Raw genomic sequence first — 26,814 nt, 5'->3', positions numbered from 1 at the left:
CATGAATCAAGATCCTAATACATAGAGACACAAATAGTCCTACGAGAGCAAGAACTTACAGGAACATTTGGAACATTTCAATCAAACTCAGGTTGGATTAGTAGTTACTAATTACCTTATATTTTGTTTAATTAATAATAATTATGATATAAACACCCGCAGTTTTCTCAAGGATCGAATTTAGATAATCTATTTTGTACTTTGTAGGATATAGCTCACCCGTCAAAAATGTTCATTCCCAAAATATCAGCTTCACCTCACATTCCTCTCTCGGACTCTCTGTGTTTTGTGTGTGTGTGTAATTCTTGTGTTTGCATCCACTTCTTCGTCGTTCTTCGTTTTTCGGTTTCTTCTCTTTCGTTCTTCTTCTTCCTTGAGGTGCAAGCAAAAGTAGAGGCAGCTGAGATGGGCTTAGAAATGAATGCATTGGTTGGAGACATCGAGCAGGCCATAGACAATGTGACTTTGGTGTGCCAAAATCCGCACAGCAGCATTACTTCCCGCGGACTATTTCGCCACGAGAACCCTCTCGCTTCCTCCACATCTCTTCTTCTGGTGCAGTTATCCATCATCACCCTTGTTTCCCAGTTGATCAATCTCTGCTTCAAACCCCTGGGACAGTCCACCCTCGTTTCTCAGATGTTTGTACGATTTCAATCTCTGCATAACAGAACTTGTATACATTTGGACACCATTTCTATAAGAATTAATTCACCATGCTTTTCCGTTCTGTGTGTATCTAACAAATCGAAATTCTGTTCAGGGCGGTGTAATATTCGGGCCATCACTTCTGGGGCACAAAAAGCAAATCGCAGACACCATCTTCCCGATAAAAAGCGCTAATGTGTTTGAAACAATTGCAACATTCGGCCTCATGTTCTTCCTTTTTTCATCGGGAGTGAAGCTGAATGCAGGCAGAACGATAAGGCCTGAACGAAGAGCAGTTTCCATTGCACTTTCGATGTTCTTCTTCACCTTGGCACTCCCCTTATGCCTAACCATGATGATGAGAAAATATGTCGCGATGGACGAGACCCTTAGGTCGGCTCTCCCAACTATAACTGCATCACAGGTTATATCGAGTTCCCCTGTGGTTGGTTGTTTACTAACTGAGCTCAGGCTAATGAACACGGACCTTGGCCGCCTGGCCCTCTCTGTAACAATGTTTTCCGATGTTATGGGCATCAGTATGGTTGGGGTGGCCATGGCGATTTTGGGTAACAAGACGAAAACTGCGTTAGTTCCAGCCTTGGAAATAATAACATTGTTAGCTTTTATTCTTTCGATTATATACTTGTTCAGGCCAGCAATTCTATGGATGCTCAACCGTATAGAGGAAGGGAAATCTGTCAAGGAGTCGTATACCATTACCATTTTCGTGTTTGTTCTTGTGTGTGGATTTCTCAGTGAGCTCATAAGCCAGCATTACTTGCTGGGACCTCTAGTGCTTGGGTACGTCGTGCCTGCAGGACCGCCTTTGGGATCTGCATTGGTGATGAAGTTGGAAATTTTGGCTACAGGATTGTTCTACCCTAGCTACCTTGCCAATAGCGGGCTGAGGACGAACATCTTCAGGGTTAATCCTCGGTCTACATGGATTATGGGGGTTCTCGTTCTCTTTTCTGCCCTGGTAAAGGTAGGAGCAGTAATGTTACCGGCCACCTATTTTGATGTGCCTACGCATGACGCTTTTGTGCTCGGCATTGTCCTTAACGCCAAAGGCATCACTGAGCTTGTTATGTACAACATTTGGAAGCAAGGCAAGGTCTGAATCTCAATCGCTAATTTAAACTCTCCTTTTCGCTAATTGTTTTCAGTACGATGCTCACCTGGGATGATATGATAAATCTTTTACAGGTTCTGACTGATCAAGAATTCGCGCTGTCTGTGTTCTCAGTGATAGTGATGACAGCAATTGTAACACCTTTGATAAAGTTCTTGTATGATCCTTCAAAGAAATACGCAGCACTGAAAAGAAGTACCATCCAGCATTTGAAGCGCGAGTCAGAGCTCCGAATCCTGGCCTGTATTCACAACCAGGACAGTGTTCCCACTCTCATAAACGTCCTGGAAGTAACAAATGCTACAGAAGCGAACCCTGTTGCAGTCATAGGCCTCGTCCTCACCGAGCTTGTGGGGCAAACCAACCCTATTCTTGTGGCACACCAACCCCGTGACAACTTTAACAACAACACAGCCATGTCCTGCCATATCGTCAAAGCGCTGAGGCAGTACGAGCAGCATAGCCAAGGGCGTGCCTCCCTCCAAGCATTCACTTCCATCTCACAGTATATAACAATGCATGATGATGTTTGCCGCATAGCAATGGAGAAGAGGGTTAACCTGGTGATCCTGCCGTTTCACAAGCAATGGGCAGTAGATGGCAACATTGGGACAGTGAACCGAGCTCTCCAGTCCATGAACATGAACGTCCTCGAAATGGCGCCTTGCTCTGTTGGAATTCTCATTGATCGGGGACTGCTAGGAGGGTCGGTATCAGTTCTAACCAGCCAGTATACATTCCATGTTGCTGTGATCTTCATTGGTGGTGCAGACGACGCAGAGGCACTAGCCTATGGCGCTCGCATGGCAAGACATCCGAGCGTGGACTTAACAGTTGCCCGGTTCCTCCTCTTTGGTGACGAAAACAGCAAAGACCGGAAGCGGGAAAGTGACCTGGTTGAGGAATACCGGCTAGCTAATGCAGACAATGAGCGGTTTGTTGTGGTGGAAGAGGTGGTAAGAGACGGAGCAAGATTGTCTGCTGTTATCAAATCAATGGTGGATTGTTTTGATTTGATGTTGGTAGGCATGCACCACCAGGACTCCCCGCTTCTTTCGGGGCTCGGTGAGTGGAGTGAGTGCCCGGAGCTCGGAATCATCGGGGATATGCTTGCTTCCCCGGACTTCCAGTGCTCACTTTCTGTGCTAGTGCTGCAGCAGCAGAGAATAGGAGGGAAACCGGTTAATCGGAATCAAGCAGTTGACAAAGAACCGCTAATTCACGATGCACCACCTGAGGAAACACTCAGAGGATCCTGGACGATTACAGTTAGCGAAAATGGTAGGAAATAGAGTTTAGAAACTCCTCCTTTCTGGTGTTTTTTTCTTTTTCAACTTAGCCCAGTTCATTTTTCTGTAAATGACACTATTTTGGTGTTTTTTTGTTCTTTATTTTTTCAACAATAACAAAGCATTATTCCATTAAATGAGGTCGGTTGTAGGAATCTTAAAACGTAACTGTGGTCGATTTTGTGCCGTGTCTTTTGTTAGATCTAAGTAGTTCAAGTTTTTTCTTAGTCTCTTTCGAAGTCTTCCTTTATCCCTTTGGTCTTGAGTCTCTGTCTTGTAATTACATCTTCGAACCGGAGTGTCTGTAGATCTTCGTTTCACATGTCCAAACCACTTTAACCGGTTTTCTCTTATCTTCAATTTCAGCTACCCCTAATTTACCTTGAATATCCTCGTTCATAATCTGTCAATTCTCATGTGCCCACATATCCAACGAAGCATTTTTGCTGTTTAAATTAGTTTAAAATTGAATGTTAAAATCGAGACGGGGAGATGAGAATTGAAATATACTAGTTTATAGTTAAAAATTAGAATCTAAAAACAATTTTCGATCGTTATGCAATTAATTTAAATTGTAATAAATTTTCATTAACATTACATGCCGGTGTAACATTACGTGCCGATGTAACAGTCTCATTGTTTCCGAATAAAGCTGCTTTTAGTAGGAAAGCTTCACCAATCTACCATGTAACCACTTAACAACCAACACACACAACGATAATAAAAGCTAAATCAAATTATTGCTCGATCGATCCACAGTCAATTTTACTGACCATAAATATCGAAATACATATCGCAAAATTTACGTGTCCTCTAATGCCACAAGGTAAACCAGACGACGGGAAGAATTGACTCCGGAAAACAGCAAGCTTCGGAGCTTTTCAATAGCGATTACAGGGAAGAGAAAGAGAGCGAGTGAGAGCTCACTGGATACCGGCAAATGAGGGCAAGACAGCGATAAGGGGGTCTCCGAAACCAACTGCTTCTGCAAATCATTAACAGTTCAAATAAACGAATAAGAGAGCCTTCGTAGCCTTTTTAGCCTTGACATTTGTAGGGTTTAGATTAAGTTCACAATATACGACCGTATATATGACAAACTTGATAACATTAAACTACTGCATCGAAAAATGATAATAGTCACTATACCTCCGTCGTTGAAGAGAAGCTTCAAAACTTCTCCACCCACATCAGTCTGCCCAACACATCAAGAATCCGTCATGAGCGATATGTCTATCATGAAACACTTGGCATTAAGGGAACTGAAATGGAAAACGTACCTTCACAGGAAGTTCGGTGCCAAACTGATCCACATATCCGATTACCTGTCCTTTTTTTATCAAATCACCCTGTAAAGTTTGGAATCAAGAGAAGCCAGATTGAGGTTATGTTGCCAAGTTGGTTATACAAATTGTGACCCTACAATACCTTCATTATTTGGATAAAGAAATCAAGATTCCGAGACAGTGTTATGGGACTTATTTAGACTCGATGTTATTACCTAAAATCCTAATAGCAGTTGCAATGAAAGCACCCGTAGAATCGGTAGTCCCTAAAATGGGGCTTATTAGACTCGATCTTATTAACAAAAATGCAATCTTCTAGATAGATATATAAGTATTTTACTAATCAGTTAATTTCTTGATTTACTCAACTAAATGAGGAGTTTAGAAGAATATTCTGGGAGTTTTATGTTGTATGTTGAAATCTTTTTCTAGATAATTTACGAATGGCATATTAGGTGAATTTCCTATTAAAATTATGGCAAAAAAACAAAATCAAAATGTTGAGCCAAACATAGGAATGCAAGTGATACCTCTTTAAAGATGGGAGGTTGCTTCTTTCCTTTCACCGTTCTTCCCCTGCGGAATGAACCAACCTGGAACCAACAAGAAAAGAAGATGAAGGTGAGCCCTAGATGCTATGTCGTAGTTAATGTCCTGGACAAAGTAAAAGAACCAAATTGTTTCTCGAACATAGGAACAACACATACCGTAGGAGAAGAAACCAGATCATATCCCTTAGCACCAGAAGCCTCCAAGGCTGCTAACCTTGATAACTTGTCTACAGATACATTTGTAAATGGAGTGGTTTTTTCAGAAGATTTTGGTGTTGATGCTGGAGGGGGAGCAGGAGTTGAATCCATAGGTTTAGATGGAACAGGTGGTGGTGTTGCTGGCAAGATGCTAGGCACTGGAGAACTGGTGACTGCAATATTCCGCTTCAAATGCATTTCAAAGTCTCCAACCTAACACAGAGATATCCATAACCAATCAAAGAACTGAAAGAAGAGAATGTAAACTACAAACAAAAAATTGCTGATGACAATTAGAGGTGGAAAATCAACCCATTGGTGATTTCACCTTACACCATCATCACCACTACCAATCTCACCTTGATATTATGGTGATATCAAATTCAATGGGTCTGAACGGTAACAACGGTTCCCCATTAACAACCCAATGGGTTGATTTACCACCTCTAATGACAATCAACTCTAGACAACCCAGTAAAACAGGAGAAGCCTAAGGAACTAATGAAATTTTAACCAGGAGTTGAATCCATAATCTACCACTAAAATGTTTGATTTATGTCCCCTATGCCTCAACTCCATGGGCACACTAAAAATGTACTCATCATTACCTTAACATATTGAGTACCCACTTCTTTTCAGATTCTTAACGAAGAACAAACATTGTTTTTACCATAAAATGCATGCTTTATGTTTATGTACACATGAAGCAACATCAATAGGTTTTTCAAGAGTACCATTTTGCATGATGGGTGTTGATATTTACCTTAAGTTTCAGTTCAGCAACCTCTGTCTCATCACAGACTTCTAGCATCAGTGCCTGGTGATAAAGACAACTATGTGTCAGACCGGAAGGTTGAGTGCAAAAGCATTAGAGGCAGCATCAGTATCCACCAAAAATTGTCGATATTAATAGAATCTAATAAATTTTAATGAATCAATAGGAGCATAGTTGGAGCACAGTAACGCAAAAAGCTAAAGCATGAAGTATAAGTCGACTGAATTTATACCAAATTCTCAAAGTTCAAAGGCAGTTGAAAATCTTGCATCAAAACGTTCAAGTAACAATTTGCGATATCATGATATAAGAAGCAATCATAATCAAAGCAAGATTTAGGATTACTTTGAGTATAACCATTGTTACCGTACACTGCCTTTGCAAATCTACTGATGAAGGAAAAAGTCAAGTATGCTTCATCAACAAAGAACAGAGGGTCATACAACAAAAACAAGGATTCCTGGTTCAATTATGACTTTTTTTGTTTAGAATCGTAAATATTCTCACCTCGAATCCACTAGGAAAAATTGTGGGATGGGCAGCTTTCTCTGATGAGCGTTGTGGTTTACTATCTGCTGAAACTGCCCAACATTAAATATATTTAAGATGGACATTAAGATTTTTACTCAAGACTATATTAGCTCGTGTAAGCACATTTAAAGAAAAATGAAAACCCAAATGTTTAAGAAACAGAAACTAAAAAGAAAGAAATCAAATCAGATGTAAATTTATTCTGACAACAACAAAAATTATCTTCAGATGCAACAATGTAACGGAAATCAAGCTTTACAAATATCCAAGAGGAAACATCACAAGTTATTGGTTAATTTAATTGCACTCACAAGGACAAACTTGCTAGTTACTGAATATTGTATAGACACAAACATACCGGTGGAATTTTCAGTCTTAGCAGCTTCAGATGTCTTCACACATGATACTAGCACTCCCTTTCGCTTTTGTGAAGAATAAATGAACTTCTCACTAACCATCAAGCCTTGGAAATATGATCTACTTGGAGTGGGCCTTCTGGTATTGTACACAGGCAACATACCACGCTTGTCAAGCAAGGAACCGACATGGGAAACCGTGCCTACAGAACCTGAAATTTGACAATGTCTTGTGACTCAGAACCAGACCATGGATCAAAGCTCAATAATTGTTGAATAATTTGCACTTCGCAGAGTAACGTAAACAGATTATGCATATAGGACTTCAAATCCTTCATATGCTAATGACAGTAATATTTCAAGTTTTATCACAGCATTTGAACAAGTTTCAATTCAGAATGCTTTGTTAAATTAGATCCATTCAGCTCCACAAAGAAAGAAAACACGATGTACATGTTCGTTATCGTTATCATAGAAATCCGTGCCGGTTAAAGATAACAAGATCAATCCCATCAGATCTCAACCTACTGGAGCCTAATTTCTTACTTCAACGTTACCAAAACGTTATGTGCAAAAACCAGCCATGCTTAGTTCTACACAAACAATCAAAATAAACTCAAAATCTTCCATTTATTTTTCCAAAATCCAAAACAATTCGATTCCTCCTCTATCAATTCGTTCACAAAATCAAAAATCAAAACAAATAAACAGCTAAAATTGTTTTCCAAAAAAAAAATTAGCTCAAATTGCTACTAATGCTTAAGCTTCAAACATACACAAATATATACATATTTATATCATGAATGCATGTATGTATGTACATATGTATGAATGAACAGATACAGAGAGAGAGATAAATATAGAGATAGAGATAAAGAGAGAGTTACAGTTGAAGGATCGGACAGCGGCGGAGGACTCCATTGGCTGAAGGAAAATGCAGACGAGAGAGAGAGATTTTCCGGCGATTTGGACGAACCAGAAATGGCGGAATCGGTACGAGACGGGAATTTAAAGAGAAGTTTCGGGGGTAAAATCGAGAGCTGAAGAAAACGAAGCGCCACTGGTTAGTTGGGGAGGTTCATCTTCGAAATGTCCGCCTCCCTCATCAGTTTCTCCGTTTAAGTTGAGGAGTTACCGGGTGCGGCGGATTCTAGGATTACATCTGTGCGTCTTCCACGTGGATGTCTTGCATTATGACACATTGAGAACCTAAGATTAGATAGCATATACCTTCACATACTCGATCCTACCCCTTCTTCATCGCCTTCACCATGACTAAATTAGGAAAGGGATCTCTGATTCTTTCCTCCTAATTTATCAAATTTAAGAATTCGGATCATTATAATTTAATTTAACGATTACAAATAATGATTTTTTTTAAAATTTATAATAATTTTAATTATTAAATCAAATTTAAATAACCTGAAATTCTAAATTTAATAAGTTAAAAAGAAGAAATCCGGAATGAATGCCTTTTCACTAAATTCGCTCCAAATAAACAGCTATTGTTGCCTCTTGTCCCTCTTCAAATCGAAAGCATCCCTCCAAGACACCCGCCATCCAACGCCCCAATAATGGCCTCCCCAGCGACGCTTCCGATCTCCAACGCCCAAATGACCGTCGGTGCCCAGTCACAGCCTCCGATCGCCACCCCCGCCTTCCGCGCGTTCATCTCACGCCTATCCTCCTCCGTCCGCAACGGCTTCTCGCAGCGCCGCCCCTGGTACGAGCTCGTGGACCGGAGCGCCTTGGCCCGACCCGACTCCCTCACCGATGCCTACTCCCGGATCCGCAAGAATTTCACCTACTTCCGCGTCAATTACGTGTCCCTACTCACCCTCGTACTCGCCCTCTCTCTCCTCACCCATCCTTTCTCCCTCATCGTCCTACTCTCGCTCCTTGGCGCGTGGGCTTTCCTCTACCTGTTTCGAGCGTCCGATCAGCCCCTCGTCATACGCGGCCGCACTTTCTCCGACGCCGAAACCCTCATCGGACTCGCCGTGTTGACCGTGGTCGTCATCTTCATGTCCAGCGTCGGCTCGCTCCTGATCTCGGGTTTGTTGATCGGATTCGCCATTGTTTGCGCGCACGGGGCGTTTAGGGTTCCGGATGACCTGTTTCTCGACGATCAAGAGCCCGCCAACGCCGGATTTCTCTCGTTCCTTGGTGGCGCTACCTCCTCCGCCGCTGCCGTCCCTGGACGTGTCTAATTGAATCTCGCCGCAACCATGGTGAGGCCAAATCTTTTTTGTACTGATCTGTGCAATTGATATTCTTGTAGGATTATAAAAACTTAATCTGATTGCGGAATTTTGGAGCGGAAATTCTAGGGTTTCATGTAGATTTGATCTGAAATTCGTATTTCTGTTTTATTTATTTAGTCAAATTTTGATGCTGATGAATTTAGATATTAATTCATGTTTATATTCTGATTATTTGGTGAGGTAATGCTTATGAATGATTAGATTTTCCAGATTTGCATGAATAATTTGTATAGAACTGGATGATGGTTTGTTTGTCGAAGACTTTGATTTAAAATCCGGGCGTAGCGAAATTGGCTAGAGAGTTTTGACTAAATCGATTAGAATATCTTGCTCGGATAAAAAGAAATTCAAGCAGCAACGTACATTGTTTGTGTTATAGTAGGACAATAGGTATTACTTATGGAGATGTGGGATAAAATCTATAGTCGCTTGTAGTCGGAGGCTCCTCCGTTGATGACATGGTTCGAGGGTTTAACGGTGGCTCTGAACATGTCGGTTTTCTAACATCTTATGTTGATAGAAGTTCATTACGATTCACTAACGTCAGACTCATTTAGTTTCGAGTTGGATGTAACCAGATTGGTCGGAGTGTTTCTGGTAGATAGGTTATGCCATTTTTATGCGGCTTTTAGGGTTTTTAAGCCATCTGCACTTGACTTTACTGATTAGTTTTTGATTTTGTTGTTTTTACTGGAAGTACTCGTAATTGGGGATTTTCTCTAACGAGGGATAAATCTTGTGGGATTTGAGTAGCCGGTCAATCGGCGCAGTGCAGCAACTATCCCACAAGATTTTTCCTGCATGAGAGAATTTCTGATCATAACATCTTATGCTGATTGCTGCCGATGGATATCTGGTACTGTGGTCTAGTACTCCACTTGTAGGTGGCAGGCGAGAGGTTTTAGGTTTGACTTGTATTAATAACGAGTTCAACACGTTATTATAGTTGTCCCATTGTGTCGTCAAATCCCCACCGAGAACACCATTAGACCATCTCCAATGGTTGGGCTAAAAGCCAAATTTTTTAGCCCGGAAAATTTAAAATTTGGCTTTTAGCCCAGAAACAACTTTTTTGCTCCAATCGTTCTAGCCTAAAATTTTAGTCCGGAATTATTAAAGAATGAACTTATGTTATTATTTTTGTTAAATTATTTTTAAAAAAAATAAATAAATATGTAGACTATCGTAAATTAATTTTATGAACATTTTAATCTAAAAAAAATTAAATTCCGATAAATATTGGGTGGAGTCCACTCCAATTTCTGGGCTAAATTTTGGGGGGAATTTGGCATTGGTTTAGCATTTAGCATTTAGCCCAAAATTTCCCCTTGGGTTGGAGTGGGTTTGGGGAGAAATTTGGGGGGGGGGGTAATTTGGCTTTTAGCCCACCATTGGAGTTGATCTTATAGGATACTCGCTTGTCATGAGTTCTTCATGTGTGTTGAGCATATATTAGATGAGTGATTTACGTTTCCAACATCTTACAATTATTTATCGTACATGTTACATACTTGGAACTATGTCTTGGTTGTACAAGAGAATTTCTCCTCACATAGAACGGGACCAAAATTCAGTGTTCTCATTATTCTGCGAGTAGTGTCATATAAATGGTGTGTTTAAGTGGGAGGATGATTCTCTCTCATCCTAATCTCTCTTCCCTTCCATCCCTTCCTATTTGAACAATTACTGTTTAGCCACGTCAACATCTTATATTGATTTTTTTATAAAGACAATAAGACAAAAAACAATAAGTGAGAGGAGGAGATGGAAGAAGATGAGAATAGGAGGGAAGAGAATCCTCCTCCGTTTAAGTGTCTCTATCCAAACTTTTCTCTAATTGTGCAGTTCGGGTCAGCCCGAAAACAAAATAAAAGTGGACTTGCTACTTCTAATTTTGTAAAACCTCAAGTGAAAGGGAACTCATTCTACATTTCATCACTTTCTCCACTTTGAGGGATAATTATCTGAAGAATTTTTTTTTAATTGTCCGGTATTTAAGCAAGTACTCTATGGGTGTGTTTGTTGCACCGGATCATCTCGGACTGGATTAGCTTCAGGGACTAAGCTGAAATGGCTTAGTGAAGTGTTTGGTGCAGTGTCGGACAAAAAAACAAAATAATTAACAAATCTTAATATTATATTATTTACTCTACATATATTAATATTATATTATTTAATTTATATTATTAGTATACTCCATTCTTTTCTCTTTTTTTTCATAACAATTCTCCATTTTTCTATTCTCTCCCTCCCCATCTTTCTTCTCTGTCCTAGGCAACCCAGTCTTTAGATCATCCTAATCGTCATCCAAACCTAGAAATAGAATCTTGGCCTCCCTCTGCCGCAACCCGTAGAAGCAGTCCAACAGAAACATGGCAGCGACTGATTCTTCTCCAGGAGCAGATTGGTGGAGTTATGAGTGAAGGACCAAAATACCCACAACGAATCAAATGAGGAGAGATCAAATACAAAAGCTATTTGGCGAAGCATTGCAGGCTCGTTAGATCTGTGTTTGAAAATGGTTTTGGGAGAGCAAGATTAGGAGTCGATGAGGCCGAGGAACTAAGCAGAGAATTGTTGCCTCTCGACAACGAGCACGGCGATAAAGCATCTCGAGGATGGGCGAATCTGAGGTCTCGTGATTGTGGGTTCAGGGCGAGGGAGGAGAGGGTGGTGGTCGTCTGGTGGTGTAAAAGGGAGATCGGGAACAATGTGTTTGACGTCTCGTGAAACAAAGAGCAGAGAGGGGGTCTTAGCTAGTTCTATGGTTTCCGGGGACTCTCGCTAAGAACCTCTAGCGATGTCCTTAGTCTAGGCTAATCTTAGCTAGTCTTATTAACATTAGTCCCGTGCAACAACAAACACATGACTAGACTAATAGTTAGTCCAGTCCAGTCCCACTTAGTGAAGGCAAACAAACGCCTCATGTGTCATAAAATAAGTGAAAAGATACAAATAACATGAGAAGTGCTCGTTGAATACCCAATATCTCCATTATGTGGCATGTTGCTATTGGCCGATGAGCTCAGGCCCAAGCCCTCAAATGTTCAAAACCAAGATTTTGTTTTCCAATTGAGTTCCAACGTGAACGATGAAATGAAAGGTAATGAACCCCTTTCTTCATCTTCCTCTTTCATCACCTTCTTATATCAGTTACGTGGGGTCTTAAAAATCGAGTCTGAATCCTCTTTGTGAGGATCATGAGAATTCGTAAATCGTATCCGTTCATTGTACATTGTGAGGTTAGAAATTATTTTAAATATTTTTACTTAAAAATAAATATAAACAGTACTTGACAAAAAATGATAACATGATATACGATGAACGAACACGATTCACGGATTTCTAAGATCCTCACCAAAAGGATCTGAAAGGATCCTGTGGGTTAAAAATCCAAGCTAACCATTCGATCCAGCTATCACCTAAAGTTTTCTTGTGTTTTTTGGTAAAAAAACAAAAAAGAAAAGAAAAAAAATAAGAGATATTATTATGTACGACGGCTATGGTCACCCACCCACGTTATAAGTCCGCTCAAGGTACACACAAAGGAAACCTCTTGCAGTCGGCTCAACCAAAATAGGTACGCATAGACTTGAATGCATGAAATATGAGACATAGCATGCACTGATGTATCTAAGAAGGGTTACAAGTTGTACACAATTATGTACATACGTCACATTTACAAAGTTATATACGACTTGTAGTAGAAGAAATTCTCTCAACATATAAAGCACCATCCATCCATAATAGTTATATCGTTATACAAACGATAGTAAGAGATGAAAAATTAAATTTAAGACCTCAAATGCATTAACAAACGCATTATCACTTGAGCTTAAAGCTTTTTGCACCACCGTCCTATAATTTTAGTAACAAACTCGGGGATAAGGGCAAAACAGTCCTTTGACAAAAAAATGACAAAAGAAGCTGCCGGATGCAGTACTGTACTAGTTCCTGCAGGGTTTTCACCTGGCGATGTTTAAATGGCGGGACCCGCCAGAAGGAAAGATAGCCGTTGAGGAGGGAGGAGGAGCCATCCAAACTTCGAAGCAATAAAAAAGACCCGAACTTCAACAAGTTCAATTCAACCTTCCCACCTCCTCCTCCATCCACGAGATCATCGAGATGTTCAAATCATTATACAAACATATATATATATATATATGTGTGTGTGTGTAAGAGAAATATAAAAACCCTAGCCGGATGAGGATTTTTTTGGATTTTCTTTGTGAAGATGCTAAAGATTCTCACATCCTAATCGTTCATCGTATATCATGCGATCAGTTTTGTATGGTATCCACACATTTCATTTTACTTCTTACACATCCTTGATAATTTCTGTCCGTTAATCTTAGGGGTGGTTCGGTATGGGATACCATACCGAAACTAGTATCCAGAATTCCAAACCAAAATTTTTTGGGACGGGAATTTGAAGACCAATCCCAAACCAAAATTTCGGGAATCCCAAATTTCGGGAATCCCGAAATATTTTCGGGATTTTGGGACAAATCGGGAATCCCAAATTGAAATATGAAATTATGAATTGTTCTTCAAATATATAATTCAAGAACACATTCATGAATTAGGAATTTCATTTCATTCACACTACCATTTAATTGAACACTGGCATGCCTGACTATTTTTATCATAGTCAAAATTCAAATTAATTAAACCATTTTTGCAATCTGTTGACAGACAACAAAATCAAGTCTTCTGAAATCATCAACCATGGCAGCAGCAATAATAAAATCCACATGAATATCAAACAGAACATGAAAAATATGCAAGGTGTAGGGCATTCCAGGTTGCAGAGCATGAATTAGAAACTATTAGCATCAATTATAAAAGAATAATATATATATATATATATGTATAAACATATATATAATAATTAACATTATATATTTTCGGTTCGGTATGAGATTCTCGAAATATTGAGAAGCCAATCCCGAATCCCATACCGAAATTTTGGGATCGGTTCGGGATAACATCCCAAAAATTTCAGAAATTTCGGTTTGGGAAATTTTTGGTTTGGGATCGGGATTTTTGCGGTTCGGTTCGGGATTTTTGGGAATTTTTTCCACCCCTAGTTAATCTTCTTCAATTTATCCAATCCGACAGTCGAAAATTAAAAAGATGTGTAAGAAGTAAAATATGATGTGTGGATATCACACCTCTTAATTTTAAATATAAAAAATTCAAATAATTTCTAATTACGCGATGTACAATGAATGAGTAAGATATGAAAATTTTTAATATTTCCACCGTTTGAATCCGGATGGGATCCAAATCCACCCTAGCCAATACCATTAATGAATTCAGCAATCGAAACTAGCCGTTAGGCTTTCTGTAAGGAAGAGAGCGTATGCCACCCACATGAATTGTCTCTCCACCGAATACAAACAGCAACTCTCTCTCTCTCTCTCTCTAAAACTCTGAGAACCCTCACGTGCCCTGTCTTAGTCGTCTCTAAAACACACAGCTCTAGGATCTCAGTCCTCCCAATCCCACCAACGTCTTTTTCTCTTGTTCCATTCCCTCCCTCCCTCTCTTATCACTCTCACTTTCTCTCTCTAGAATCAAGCATAAACAGTTCGCCATTGTTGGTGCTCTGTTTCTGACCATGGACAGCAAAGGTCAGAACTTTCCCGCATTTTCCGACTACCCATCTCAAAATTGGAGCCGGATTTCCCACAAGAAGAAGGAAAAATGGAAGTTTCTTCCTCTCCAACCCAAATTGGCCCACTTCCTCCTCTTTCTCCACCTCCTCCTCTCCTTCTGCCACCCGGCCAGGCCCGAAATCTGGGACGGCGTCATTGTCACGGCGGCGGACTACCAATCCCTCCAAGCAATCAAGCACGAGCTCGACGACCCAAAGGGGTTCTTAAGGAGCTGGAACGACAGCGGTTACGGAGCCTGCTCCGGCGGATGGGCCGGAATCAAGTGCGCTCAGGGGCAGGTGATTGTGCTTCAGCTTCCCTGGAGGGGGTTAGGTGGCAGAATCTCCGAGAAAATCGGACTGCTCCAGGCGCTGAGGAAGCTGAGCCTCCATGACAACCAGATTGAAGGGCCAATCCCTCAATCTTTAGGGTACCTTCCAAGCCTCAGAGGAGTTCAATTATTTAACAATAAGCTTTCGGGTTCAATCCCAATTTCTTTAGGGTTTAGTCCTCTGCTCCAAACCCTTGATCTTAGCAACAATTTGCTCATTGATAAAATCCCAGGCAGCATTTTTAACTCCACCAAACTTTATAGGCTCAATCTGAGCTTCAATTCGCTTTCGGGTTCTATCCCGGGTAGTATCTCCCGCTCACATTCCCTCACATTCCTTGCTTTCCACCACAACAATTTATCCGGCTCAATGCCGAGCTCTTTAGGCCAGTTGAATGAGCTTCAAGAGCTTGAGCTTGGAAATAACCAGTTCAATGGAGCTATACCGAATGAAATAGGGCGGCTTTCGAGAGTTAGAATGTTAGATTTTTCCAACAATGCCATCAATGGAAGCTTGCCTTCTAGCTTCTCCAATCTCTCCTCGCTAATCCAGCTGAATTTAGAAGGAAACAACATCGAACGCGAAATCCCGGAAAGTCTTGGAAGTTTGAAAAACCTTTCTGTTCTTAACTTGAGGAAGAACAAATTGCAGGGTCCAATTCCTGCAGCTCTTGGCAACATTTCGACGCTTACCCGCCTCGATTTGTCGCTGAATAATGTCAGTGGTGAAATTCCAGATTCTCTTGCTGGTTTATCACATCTTGTTTTCCTCAATGTTTCTTACAACAACCTCTCTGGTGCTGTCCCCGCTACTCTCTCCCAGAAGTTCAATTCGAGCTCCTTCGTCGGGAATGTTCAGCTGTGCGGGTACAGTGCTTCAACTCCATGCCCTTCCAAGGCACCGTCTCAGAGTGTCCCGGCTCCAGGCCCGGAGACTGCGAAGCGCCGCCGCAGACTTGGTACCAAAGACAAAATTCTTATAGCAGCAGGAGTTCTTTTGTTAGTGTTGTTTGTACTCTGTTGCATTCTGCTCTGCTGTTTGATAAGAAAAAGAGCTGCATCGAAAGGCAAGGATGGCACAGGCGCAGCAAGGGCTGGAGCTGCGAGGACCGAAAAGGGTGTTTCGGCCATTGGGGGAGAAGCTGAATCCGGAGGAGATGCTGGAGGAAAACTGGTACATTTTGACGGGCCAACGGCTTTCACAGCGGATGATCTTTTGTGCGCAACGGCAGAGATTATGGGGAAAAGCACTTTTGGGACTGTGTACAAGGCGACATTGGAGGATGGGAGTGAAGTTGCAGTGAAGAGATTGAGAGAGAAGATTACGAAAAGCCAGAGGGAATTCGAGACAGAAGTGAATGTGCTTGGGAAAATCAGGCACCCGAATCTTCTGGCTCTGAGGGCTTATTACTTGGGACCTAAGGGAGAAAAGCTTCTGGTTTTCGATTACATGCCGAGAGGGAGTCTTGCAGCATTTCTCCATGGTAAGCACGATGCAAACGATTTCGCATACTATGTTTTGCCTCGATTTCAATTTTGGTTTACCGTATTTTTGTGTTTGTCAATCTGATCACTGTGGTTGGTTCCGTTGCAGCTCGAGGACCGGATACTTCGATTGATTGGCCAACAAGAATGGGAATAGCAAAGGGCACGGCAAGAGGTCTCTCCTACCTCCACGCCAATGAGAACATTATCCATGGCAACCTCACATCCAGCAACATCCTACTTGATGAGCAGACGAATGCCAAGATCTCAGATTACGGCCTCTCCCGCCTCATGACGGCCGCTGCCAATTCCAACGTGATTGCAACCGCCGGAGCACTAGGGTACCGAGCCCCGGAGCTCTCAAAGCTCAAGAAGGCCAACACGAAAACTGATGTTTACAGCCTTGGGGTGATCATATTGGAACTCCTAACAGGGAAGTCTCCTGGAGAGCCGATGAACGGTTTGGATTTGCCTCAGTGGGTTGCTTCCATTGTGAAGGAGGAGTGGACCAACGAAGTTTTCGACTTGGAACTGATGAGGGACGCGTCTATCATCGGTGACGAGCTGCTAAACACACTGAAACTAGCTCTGCATTGTGTTGATCCTTCGCCATCAGCAAGGCCAGAAGTTCAACAGGTTCTGCAGCAGCTAGAAGAGATCAGACCCGAAACAGCCGCCAGTTCCGGCGACGACGGAGCTGAAGCCCCTTCAGCAAGTGATGAGTGAAAGCGGGTTTCAGAAAAAGGGGTTCGGTAGCTAGTCCAAGATTCTTTCATTCTTGAATATTAGTTTTGGTTTTGTTACACTTCATCAGTGTCTGTAGATACAGTTTTTCTCTCTCGATTAAATTAAGAGTGTTGCGATTTTGTTGATCGTTCTAATTCTATTGGCCAATGAAAGTTATCTTTGGTTTCGAACTTGTCATTTCCGAGATTTGAATTTTGAGACATCTCATCTACAAGTGAAGATGAATGTTATTAGACTATAATAGTAAGTGACAATGCATACTAAAGTATCATTTAAAAATACAAGATTTAATTAGTCATTTGTGGAACTGCATATGAACCGTAGGTGCATTCTAGTTTATCGACGACATATTAGCAATCATCGAAAATGATAATACTTGCATTCTCCTCTTGGGAGGATGAGCTCACTCATTCTTGCTAATAACGTATTTTGATCCTATAAAGTTTATAATCGGAACCATTCAATTTCTTGACCTTTATTTAAAGATCAAGCCTACAAAATATCATTTCAAATGGAGATCATTTAGTCATTCAAATGTATAAAATAAATCAACAATGTAAGTATCAAGTAATATATTCAAAATGAATTGTCTATACATTTGAATTATTAAACGATCTCAAATGTAACTAATCTTTTAGAGAATTTGATATTTGAATGAAGATTAATAAATTAAACAGTTCTGATCGTTGATTTGATCAAAATACGTCATTTACAAATGAAAAATCTGTGGATCCCACACTGGAGGATAGAAGTATTATCCCATCGAAAATTGTACATCTCACCAAACGACAGAGTTACCCTCAAAAGCCAACTTAGAGTGAGAACAAAGGGATACATACGGTTTGCTAAAGTTTCACATCGAATTGATCAAATTAATTAGTACTTTAATAATTAATGTCTTAATCACATTAAGCCTCTGTTTGTTCTTACTAATCCGCTATGATGCTGTGTTCGATACTTTCAATGCAATAAATCAGACCCCTCTATCAAGACATTCATGTAAGTTATATTTTACATTCAATGATACTTGACTACTCAAAGATGAGTAGGAATTCATACTCAAAATTTTTAGTGTTTTAATCGTGGAGCTTTGTGCTTATGATTAAAATCGTTCATACTATGAATCATATTGTAAGGATCATCTTTGCAAAAAATAAATTAAAACTAAGATCGTTTAATCAATCTATTGTAGCAAATACATAGACGATTCGTAATGCTTTTACCAATATCGTTCATTTGTTTTTAAATAGTTTGATGATTAAACAACCTTAGTTTTAATTGATTTTTTATAGAGGCAATTTTATATGATGATTTATAATATGAATAGTTCTGATTATAAACACGAAGTTCTATAAATTAACAACAAACAATTTTGAAAAAATTTGAGTATGAATTTCTACTCATTTTTTAGTATCCAAATATTATTCTTTTACATTAACGACATTTACCCACCGGTAACCATTTTGTTATTTTACATCACAAATGAGTATCCATCTCATCATCATTATGTTAGAATTCTCTCGTGACATGATGAGAGAGATATTAATAACGTGATCTACACCCAAGCATATATTATACTATTGAAAGTTAAAATAGCCTTCTGAAGCCTATTTTTGGTTGGTTAGAATGACCTAAGCCGTCTTTATCATATTCGTGTCACTATCGTGTCAAATATATTATCTTAACAGATTCTTTACAAATATTTGATAACAATTTGAATTGTTAACGGGGTCGTGTTGTTTAGTGTTGGGTTAACGAGTCAGGTAAGAAATTACCATGCCTAATGTGACCTAGCAAACAGATCGTGTTTGTGTCGTATGTTATCTTATCAAGTGACTCAACAATGATCCGACTTGTTTATGGGTTGGCCCGAAACATACTATTTTTGTATCGTTTTGTGAAGTGTTAACGAGTCGTGCAAAAAAATGTCAGGTCCGTATTGGGGTATATCACAAATGAGATGTAAGTAGTGTACATGCACGAAATAAAGAGAGCAGAATGCGAAGCTAAACACGAAAATTTTACAGCCAAAAATGTCAGCTGCCATCTTTAACATACCCGCCTGTTTCTTCCGCAAGCTTCTCCCAAGCATTCGCCATCTTTTCCGCATATCCTGCCTGTTGGATGTGAAGAACATACCATAATTATTACTCAAGGACTTACAAAATGAAGTCGGGATGCCATTTGAAGCGAAGGTTTTACAAGCGTGCGCACAACAAAATGCGGTTTAGGGCTGAAAGTACCTGGTTAAGAACAAACCCTCGTAGCATGCCCATGAAGTCCTCGTGCCTCTCTCTGTCGAGCCTTTCGAGCTCACTCCTGTTATTTTCCTGCATACAGATTCACCAACAATCATGCTTGGAGTTCGTACTCAAACACATCATGTATAAAATGAGATCTTACTTCTTCCAATCAAATTAGAACTCTTAGTTTGGCATTGTGAATAATCAAAACGGGAACCGAAACAAATATGCTTGACCAAAGGAGTCGCATTCTAGTATTAGTAATCGAATGATTAGATAAAGAATATTCAGCAATGCGAGCGCATGCCTTAGATAACACACAAAGATAAACGTGAACCAAAAGACAGCACGATCGAATGTTAAATAAAAATTGGTTGCCAGAAACCAGAAGCAACACAAATATTTTCATGTTAGTTCAGTAAGAATGGAGAACCGTCAGGTGCGCATGCACAAAAGCAATTTATACATGATGGTGTATCTTGCCAAAAGAAGAATAACAGCTCCATCTGATAACTATCTTATCTTGTTGATTAGTCCTTAGGTTTTCTTGTTGCTTTGGTAATCAAATATTCTAGAATAGTTATTCTTTGTTGCTTCCTTTCTCGGTCAGTACTTCGGCCCTTGGTGGATTCGAGGATTCTCTTTGGGTGTCGAAGTAACCTACCCACCCTTCCTCGCTCCCCTATAGTTTCTGTTCTGTGTCAGTTGGTAATGGTATTGACAAGATTTCAAAATTTGAAACGCTAGTGCAAATATATTGAGATGAAACTCAGAATAACAGCTCCCTAGGGTATACTAGGACAGTCATAACTATACTTAACCAGACTGGTGAAAATTAACAAAATTTATGACTGTGCATATACTGTTTGCAGATTTTTAGGTCATAAAAAGGAAGCGAGGATATAGAGGATGCTATTTATGATTAAAATGAATCTCGAAACCAAGGATACAAACCGAATAGCCTAAGTTCTAGATGGCTTAAGATGTTACCTTGATTCGTTCATACTCTCTGACCGCACAAGATTTAGCATCCTCGCTAATTTTTAAAGTTTCTTTAAGCTCCTCTATTTTCCGCATCCTGGACCTGTCACCACCAAATATTTTGGATGCAGCAGCTTCAAGCTTCTCAATCCTGGACTGCAACGAAACTAATTCTGATGAAAGAGTCTGAACCGTCAGTAAAGCACTTGATCTGTCTGAAAATGCACTATTGACTGCTAGCATTACTCCAAGATATTCATGAAGTTTGTCCTGCAATAAACATGTAAAATTAGGCTTAAGATAACACGACAGAGATTATCCTCTTATGAAGGATCAAATATGACTCGTTTTCCACAAATTTAATGTCTAGGATAGCTTGTGTAAGTTACCAAATGTTTGACCGTTTGCGAATTTAACTCCCGGTACAATCGACTAGCTTTAACAGAAGCAGTAGCCACATTTTTCATGTCATTGGCTCGTATTGTTTGAGACTCGAACATGGCTCCCTCCGTCTCAAGCTTGGTCAGCTTCACAAACGCCAACCCCAATTCTCCCATAGTCTCTCCCATGTCCTGCTGAGCTTTTACTAGTGATTCAGCCTGCAAACCATCCAGCTCAATAAGTTCTAAGTAACCGAAAACCTCGCCAATTCTTCTCTACTGTATACTAAGTTGCCAAGTTTAGAGCAGACAATGCTAACAGAAATGGTAAAGCTTTTAACTTCGAAATCCTGCAACTGATCCTAATGGCGCCGCAAGGTTTCTTTCATGATAAGATCATCATGATCACACTAGTCTATCATAATAATTGGCTAACATTTGGATTTGAACACACAAATACGTTGAATCTTACCAACAAACATAAATGCACGGCATTTCAAAATTAGTAACAATACCTGCTGAGACAAATTGCTAAGCTGCTGCTCAAACTCCGCCACCTTCTCCTTCCTCTCCAAAAACTCCTTATCATCCTCAACAGCCGTCGGCTTCACGCCTCCCCAATCGTTCACCACCGACTGCTTCAGCTCCCTGAAGATCCTCAGCAAGTCCCTGCCGCCCTTGGCAGGCTGCGCGGCCTCATTCACATCCGTCACAGCCGTCACCTCGCCCGTTAACTGCCTCGGCAGCCTCACTGCTCCGTCAAGCATCCGCGACGCCATGTCCACGCTCCTCGTCAGCGGCAGCTTCCCCTTCACCACCAAAAACAGCCTCAGCTCCTCGCTCTTCTTGATCTTCGGATGCACCGCGAGCTTGTTCAGGTACTTCGCCAATGCCACCCTCCGCAGCTCCACGAATTGCTCGATTTGCATCACCTGGCTATCCACCACGCTCTTATCGGGTCGGATCGGGATGAAGAACCCGCGAAACGATTCAGATAGCCGGTCCGCCAGCGTCACCACGTCCTTGAACCGCCTCCGGACGGTGAACTCGGATCCGGGCCCGCCGTACTCGGGCATGTTGGTCCGGGTGGTGATCAGGTACGTGTAGTACGAGGTCCCGCCGGGAACAAGCGAATTGGAGAGCTCGAGCTCTTTCTGAGGGTCCGTGACCCATATCTTGAGAAATTCGGATCTTGTCGGAGACTCCGATTGATAAGAGGAGGGCTTGGGGCAGTCGTGGCCGTTGGATGAGGAGGAATCGAACGAGGTGAAGATGGCGTCGGCGTAAGACGGGGGTTCAAGGATGGAATTGAAGCCTTGCGAGGAGGTGGCTGGTGTCGCGGTGGCGGAGTGGCGGTCTACGGAGGTGGACGCGGAGGGAGAGGATTGGCCGTTGGATGAGGGTGGCTCGTCGAGGACGAGAGATTCCATGTCGTCTTGGGATGCGTGGAGATCGGCCTCCTGGTCGCCGTGGTTTTCCTGCCTCATCATTTTTCCCTCTTTTTTTTGCCGGGAAATTAAAAATTAATATTTAAATAAATGATACATGGAAGCAGGGTTTGGGCGGAGGAGGAGAAGAAGAGGGAGGATATGGGTGGTGGGTGGTGGTGGAGGAGCAGTGCTGCATTTGAAACCGGGGATTACACGGCAAGGAAGGTAGTGAGTTTTTAGTGAGTAGCGAGTTGAGTGACTCGGGCGGGCCAATGGGCAACCTCTTTTGCGTACGTGGTGGTTATGACGCTGCTTCCGCCACATAGGCTGCCACGTGTTAACGTCAGTGCTTGAGAAGTTGGGCTTTGATTGGGCTTCTGTTAAGAGGCCCAAGTAGGCCTGAAATCTAAGATTTGTCTGTTGCCGCCTTGTCTACAGGCAATTGGATCGGGCCAGGTGGTTGGGCCAGAACTGAAGCTTTTGTCGGGGTTTGGGCATGCAAGATTTGACTTGACGAGGACCCAATCTGCGTTTTATGTTTGGGTCAATACAAGTTAAGAAGAACGGGAAGAATAGTTTTATGTTATACCGAGATATTTAAAAGTGGTAGGTCAACACTTTTAATTGTACCGAGATATTTTGAGATGTTTTAAAGCATCATTAAAGAAAATGTCAAATTTTAAATATCAAAATGATAGTTGATAGCTTATGTGGCAATTTGAAATTTTGTACAATATTTTGCTCAATCCGATATGTTAAATAATAATGTCATTTAATAAACTTTTTATCTTTTTGTGGAGTTCAATAATTAAGTCAACCAATCAAATATTTCAAAAACATAACAACATTTATTATATATTATATTAATCTATTAAAAATCATTTAATGAATTTGACATCTGCTGTCAAATTTGACAACAAAAGACTTTACCTTCAAATGACTCAGCGCCGCATAAGAAATTGAAAGCTCAGTTGGAGAGGGTTTGCTGCCATTTTTTTACTATTGTATGCCTACGTGGCAATTTTGACATCTCCTTTGAAGATGCTCTTAGAGCTCCAATGACAGCTATCACTTACACTTATCATTGTTGTTGAGTTTATGTGATTAAATTAAAGACAGTATTAACGTATGATTGAACTTAGTAATTAATACTTACAAAGTCTGTTCGACAACATGAATAATCGGTTGCCAGACCATACTATTATGATTTACTTGACGGGGCCCTGATTGGAACTCCATTTTTTGGTGTTCCCATTTTTTGATGTTGTTTTACCTTGGAGAAAAAGAAAATAAGCACTTTCTCTTTTTAGTCTTTATTTACGTAACTGCTAGTAAGGTTGTGTATTTACCACATACTTCTTTAAAATTGTTCGTATGTGTTTTGTTTCAAATCTTTTCACATTTTGTACAATATTTTAGTATTCAAATTCTGTCTGTTGTAAGTTATCACGTTACGTGTCTTTGCTTCTCATAGATTCTTAAAAACTCGTTATTAGTTATAAGGAAGTACATATTTGCAGTTCAAATTGCAGATTTACCTGAAGAGGTATATAATCGAATCACAAAAAGATAGAGGATTAGTCTTTGATGGATTTTATTCCATGGTACGAACTATGAAAAAGAAAGGAAGTATCCTACACGTCATTTAGGGCGTGACAAGCTTCCAAAGGCCCTTTTTAGGGTCAGGCACTAACGACAATATTAGAATTGTAATTAACTTCACACCCACCTACAACTACCAATGAAAACGATCGAAAACCCAAGTAAAGAAGCAGATAAAAAAATAATTTATTAAATTAAGAAAAATAATGTGGGAGGTTCCGGGTTCGATGCTCAAGGCTGGTGAGTCTGCTTGACTATGGTCACGAGCAGGGTCTCCATAGCATCTCCGGGTTTAGAAGGGATAGATAACCGTGACTTGCCATCAATTGTCCTTTTTTTTAAAAAAAGTAAAAAGGAAAAAAACACTATCCATACACTTTTTTTTACCTTCTACTTTCTCAATTTTCGATCGTCAAATTGAATAATTTGAACGTGATGAAAAACCGAAATTAACAGAAAATATGTGAAATGTAAAAAGATGTTCCACCATATCGTGGACAAGTTTGACAAGGAACTTGTGGTTTCTTTGCATATTACGAATTTCAATATTGTACTTTATGATGTTGTCGTCAAATGAAGATTCTGAATATAAAAGTCAATATATAACAAACTCAACCAACTATGTGTTAATTGCTATCATATAATCTTGTTCACCTATCTAATTCAATTATCTAACACCTTCCCTCCCTCTTGATCTTCTTCCTTCCACTCTCTGACCGAGTTTCTGGTGTGTAGACATGAATGACATGCTTCCATTCAAAGTGACGACCAACGGAATTTTCATCTTGTCTGGTCGATTTGGCTTTGTCAATAATTATCACTTCCAAACTTGCATGTACTCATTTGAATACTCTACAAGTAAGAAAAAAAAATTACATATAAGGGAGTGAGGGAACATTTGTTAATGTTTTAACAGCGCTCGTCACATGATAGTGCGGTAGAAGTAATTATTCCATAGCACGATATATATCCTCGCATGTCTTCGACTAGGTTTGAGAAATGTTGTACATTAATACAAAGTGACATGCCTGTTATGATGACATTGATTATATATAATTAATAACCAATCACATACGTGATAAATATGAGAGACTCGTTGATATACAATTAATGATAAGATCTCTTAGATCTCTATACAATTAGTAAAAGGAAAATAACCTTACATCTTATTTTTGGCCTACAAGCTAAAGCACCAGAGTTGAAAAGACAAATCAAAATGTTATAGCTAAACCAGGCATTGCTAAATATCTTCTGATTTTGAGATGCTATGGTTCCATTCTTGGCTTAGAGACAACCCTAACAATTAACATGTAAATAATTATTAAATTTTCTGTTTTAAATGTCTCTCTCTCTGTAACTGAATTGTTCTTAGACCCAATCAACATCTGGATGCATTGTAAAGCATGCAACACATGCCACCTAATTGTAGAGAGATGACTTAATTAATCTACTCATTCTCCCTTCAAACGGCAAACTTGAGAGTCGATCTTGTTTTTATTTTTATTTTATTTTATTTTATTCATTTTTTCGAAGTCAAGAAGAGTCACAGAGACATTTCAGCCCCCTCTAACCACCATCATGCGATTCATTAGTGTCAGGTCTCAAACCCAGAACATGCTGTATAAAATATGGGTCTAGAATTTATCCCTAACTACTGGGCTACTTCCGTGGTAATTGAGATTTGATCGTGCTTGGTCCACTTAATTTTAACATTTAATTAATTAATAATAATAAGTTAGCTCAATGCTCGACCATCTCTACTTGTTTCTAACCAACTAATTAGCATCGATATAACGTGACCTAGTACAACATCATTGTGGATTTGTGGGCCTTTTCTTTAACCATTTTCTCTTTTTGGCGGTGTTAGCCTAATCCTAGATGTTGTAGTAGAATGCTATTAATGAATTAGTTGTCTTCATACTCAAGGCTTTGATTTCGACTGACTTAGTGTCTACACGTGGAGAATGATTTACAAGGAACAATTTATGTTTTACGAAAATCTCACTCTTATATTTAAGTTATTGCAACTTCTGAAAAATAATGTATCATATGATAACAAATTTAACGAGTGTGGATAATTTTTGTTTATTGAGAAAAAAGATGTCAAAAAAGAACAACCATCCCACTTATATTTTTCTCAAGCTAATTGCTTTTCCACTTTTCCCTAAAGCATGGACTTTAAGCACACTGCTTTTTGATTTCGAGTACCACATTAGGAAGGAAAAAATAGTGTGACGAATTCATGCAAGATTTATAGAGTTTTTATACTCTTTCCCTCTTGGTTCTTCATCTAATTAATTAACTTCAAGAAAAGACTATGCATGGTCAACACAGAAAGTGATCAATATCGATTTGTTATATAATTTGGGGTTAAGTTATAAATCTCTCGACGGGACACTTCAATCGAGTGCTAGCTCCATTTGTATGTGATGCCACATAACTTTCGTCAACATAATCAAAGGCTCCATGCGTTCTCAAAGACGTAAAATAGTATCACTACATCAATCTCGTTTTTTTTAAAAGGTTACTTTAGGGTTTAAGGTTCATTACTCTAGTTCGTGTCAAAATAGATTTCTTTGTTTGGATATAGAAAAAGAGAACAATAATGAGTTTGATTATTATGAATTTATGATTATGCTTCTAATTTAGTTTGAGTAATGTTAGGTAGACTAATTTTTTTACATTTGTAAATCATGTGATGTGTCAACCAATAAGAAATAAGCACGTTAATCAACACGTAAGTAATAATTCAATATTCACAACCATGTCATTTGATGGTCTTTCTAGCATTACCCATTTAGTTTTGATCTTTTAACCGTTGCGATTGTCTTCACGATGGAAAAAAAAAAAGGAATTTAACTCTTTTCATATTTGCATTGACAAACATGCTTTTATTGGATTATTCAATCCTAGAAAGAAGAC

The 26,814-nt window shown here is 39.9% G+C and overlaps 5 protein-coding genes across 6 annotated transcripts; 3 read left to right on the top strand and 2 right to left on the bottom strand.

Annotated features, from left to right (window-relative positions):
- Positions 1 to 405: 405 nt before the first annotated feature.
- LOC137733347 (cation/H(+) antiporter 15-like) lies at positions 406 to 3,075 on the top strand. The gene is made up of 3 exons (XM_068472498.1): positions 406 to 645; positions 764 to 1,765; positions 1,858 to 3,075. The coding sequence occupies exons 1-3, from the start codon at positions 406 to 408 to the stop codon at positions 3,073 to 3,075; spliced, it is 2,460 nt and encodes an 819-aa protein (XP_068328599.1).
- A 559-nt stretch (positions 3,076 to 3,634) lies between these two features.
- LOC137734040 (uncharacterized) lies at positions 3,635 to 7,829 on the bottom strand. Of its 2 annotated transcripts, none has more exons than XM_068473294.1 (9): positions 7,657 to 7,829; positions 6,772 to 6,981; positions 6,390 to 6,463; positions 5,871 to 5,924; positions 5,066 to 5,320; positions 4,889 to 4,951; positions 4,353 to 4,421; positions 4,222 to 4,267; positions 3,635 to 4,057 (listed from the first exon to the last, which is right to left on the bottom strand). In XM_068473294.1, exons 1-9 carry the CDS (start codon positions 7,688 to 7,690, stop codon positions 3,996 to 3,998), a joined length of 867 nt encoding a protein of 288 aa, XP_068329395.1. In that variant the 5' UTR covers positions 7,691 to 7,829; the 3' UTR covers positions 3,635 to 3,995. The 2 variants fall into 2 exon arrangements, with proteins under 2 accessions (XP_068329395.1, XP_068329396.1); XM_068473295.1 differs by having other exon boundaries at positions 6,390 to 6,454.
- Positions 7,830 to 8,218: 389 nt separating this feature from the next.
- Positions 8,219 to 9,244, top strand: LOC137735206 (PRA1 family protein B1-like). The gene has a single exon (XM_068474609.1). The coding sequence runs from the start codon at positions 8,344 to 8,346 to the stop codon at positions 8,977 to 8,979; it is 636 nt and encodes a 211-aa protein (XP_068330710.1). The 5' UTR covers positions 8,219 to 8,343; the 3' UTR covers positions 8,980 to 9,244.
- A 5,304-nt stretch (positions 9,245 to 14,548) lies between these two features.
- LOC137735490 (probable leucine-rich repeat receptor-like protein kinase IMK3) lies at positions 14,549 to 17,585 on the top strand. Its single transcript, XM_068474921.1, has 2 exons — positions 14,549 to 16,508; positions 16,619 to 17,585. The coding sequence occupies exons 1-2, from the start codon at positions 14,657 to 14,659 to the stop codon at positions 17,233 to 17,235; spliced, it is 2,469 nt and encodes an 822-aa protein (XP_068331022.1). The 5' UTR covers positions 14,549 to 14,656; the 3' UTR covers positions 17,236 to 17,585.
- Positions 17,586 to 19,178: 1,593 nt separating this feature from the next.
- LOC137734882 (sorting nexin 2B-like) lies at positions 19,179 to 22,550 on the bottom strand. The gene is made up of 5 exons (XM_068474195.1): positions 21,376 to 22,550; positions 20,870 to 21,079; positions 20,490 to 20,750; positions 19,500 to 19,586; positions 19,179 to 19,373 (listed from the first exon to the last, which is right to left on the bottom strand). Exons 1-5 carry the CDS (start codon positions 22,348 to 22,350, stop codon positions 19,293 to 19,295), a joined length of 1,614 nt encoding a protein of 537 aa, XP_068330296.1. The 5' UTR covers positions 22,351 to 22,550; the 3' UTR covers positions 19,179 to 19,292.
- Between the last annotated feature and the right edge of the window lie 4,264 nt (positions 22,551 to 26,814).

Source organism: Pyrus communis, chromosome 5, assembly GCF_963583255.1.
Source record: "Pyrus communis chromosome 5, drPyrComm1.1, whole genome shotgun sequence".
Lineage (NCBI taxonomy): Eukaryota > Viridiplantae > Streptophyta > Magnoliopsida > Rosales > Rosaceae > Pyrus > Pyrus communis.
Note: the sequence above shows the minus strand (reverse complement) of the source record. Positions and strands in the feature narration are given on the sequence as shown.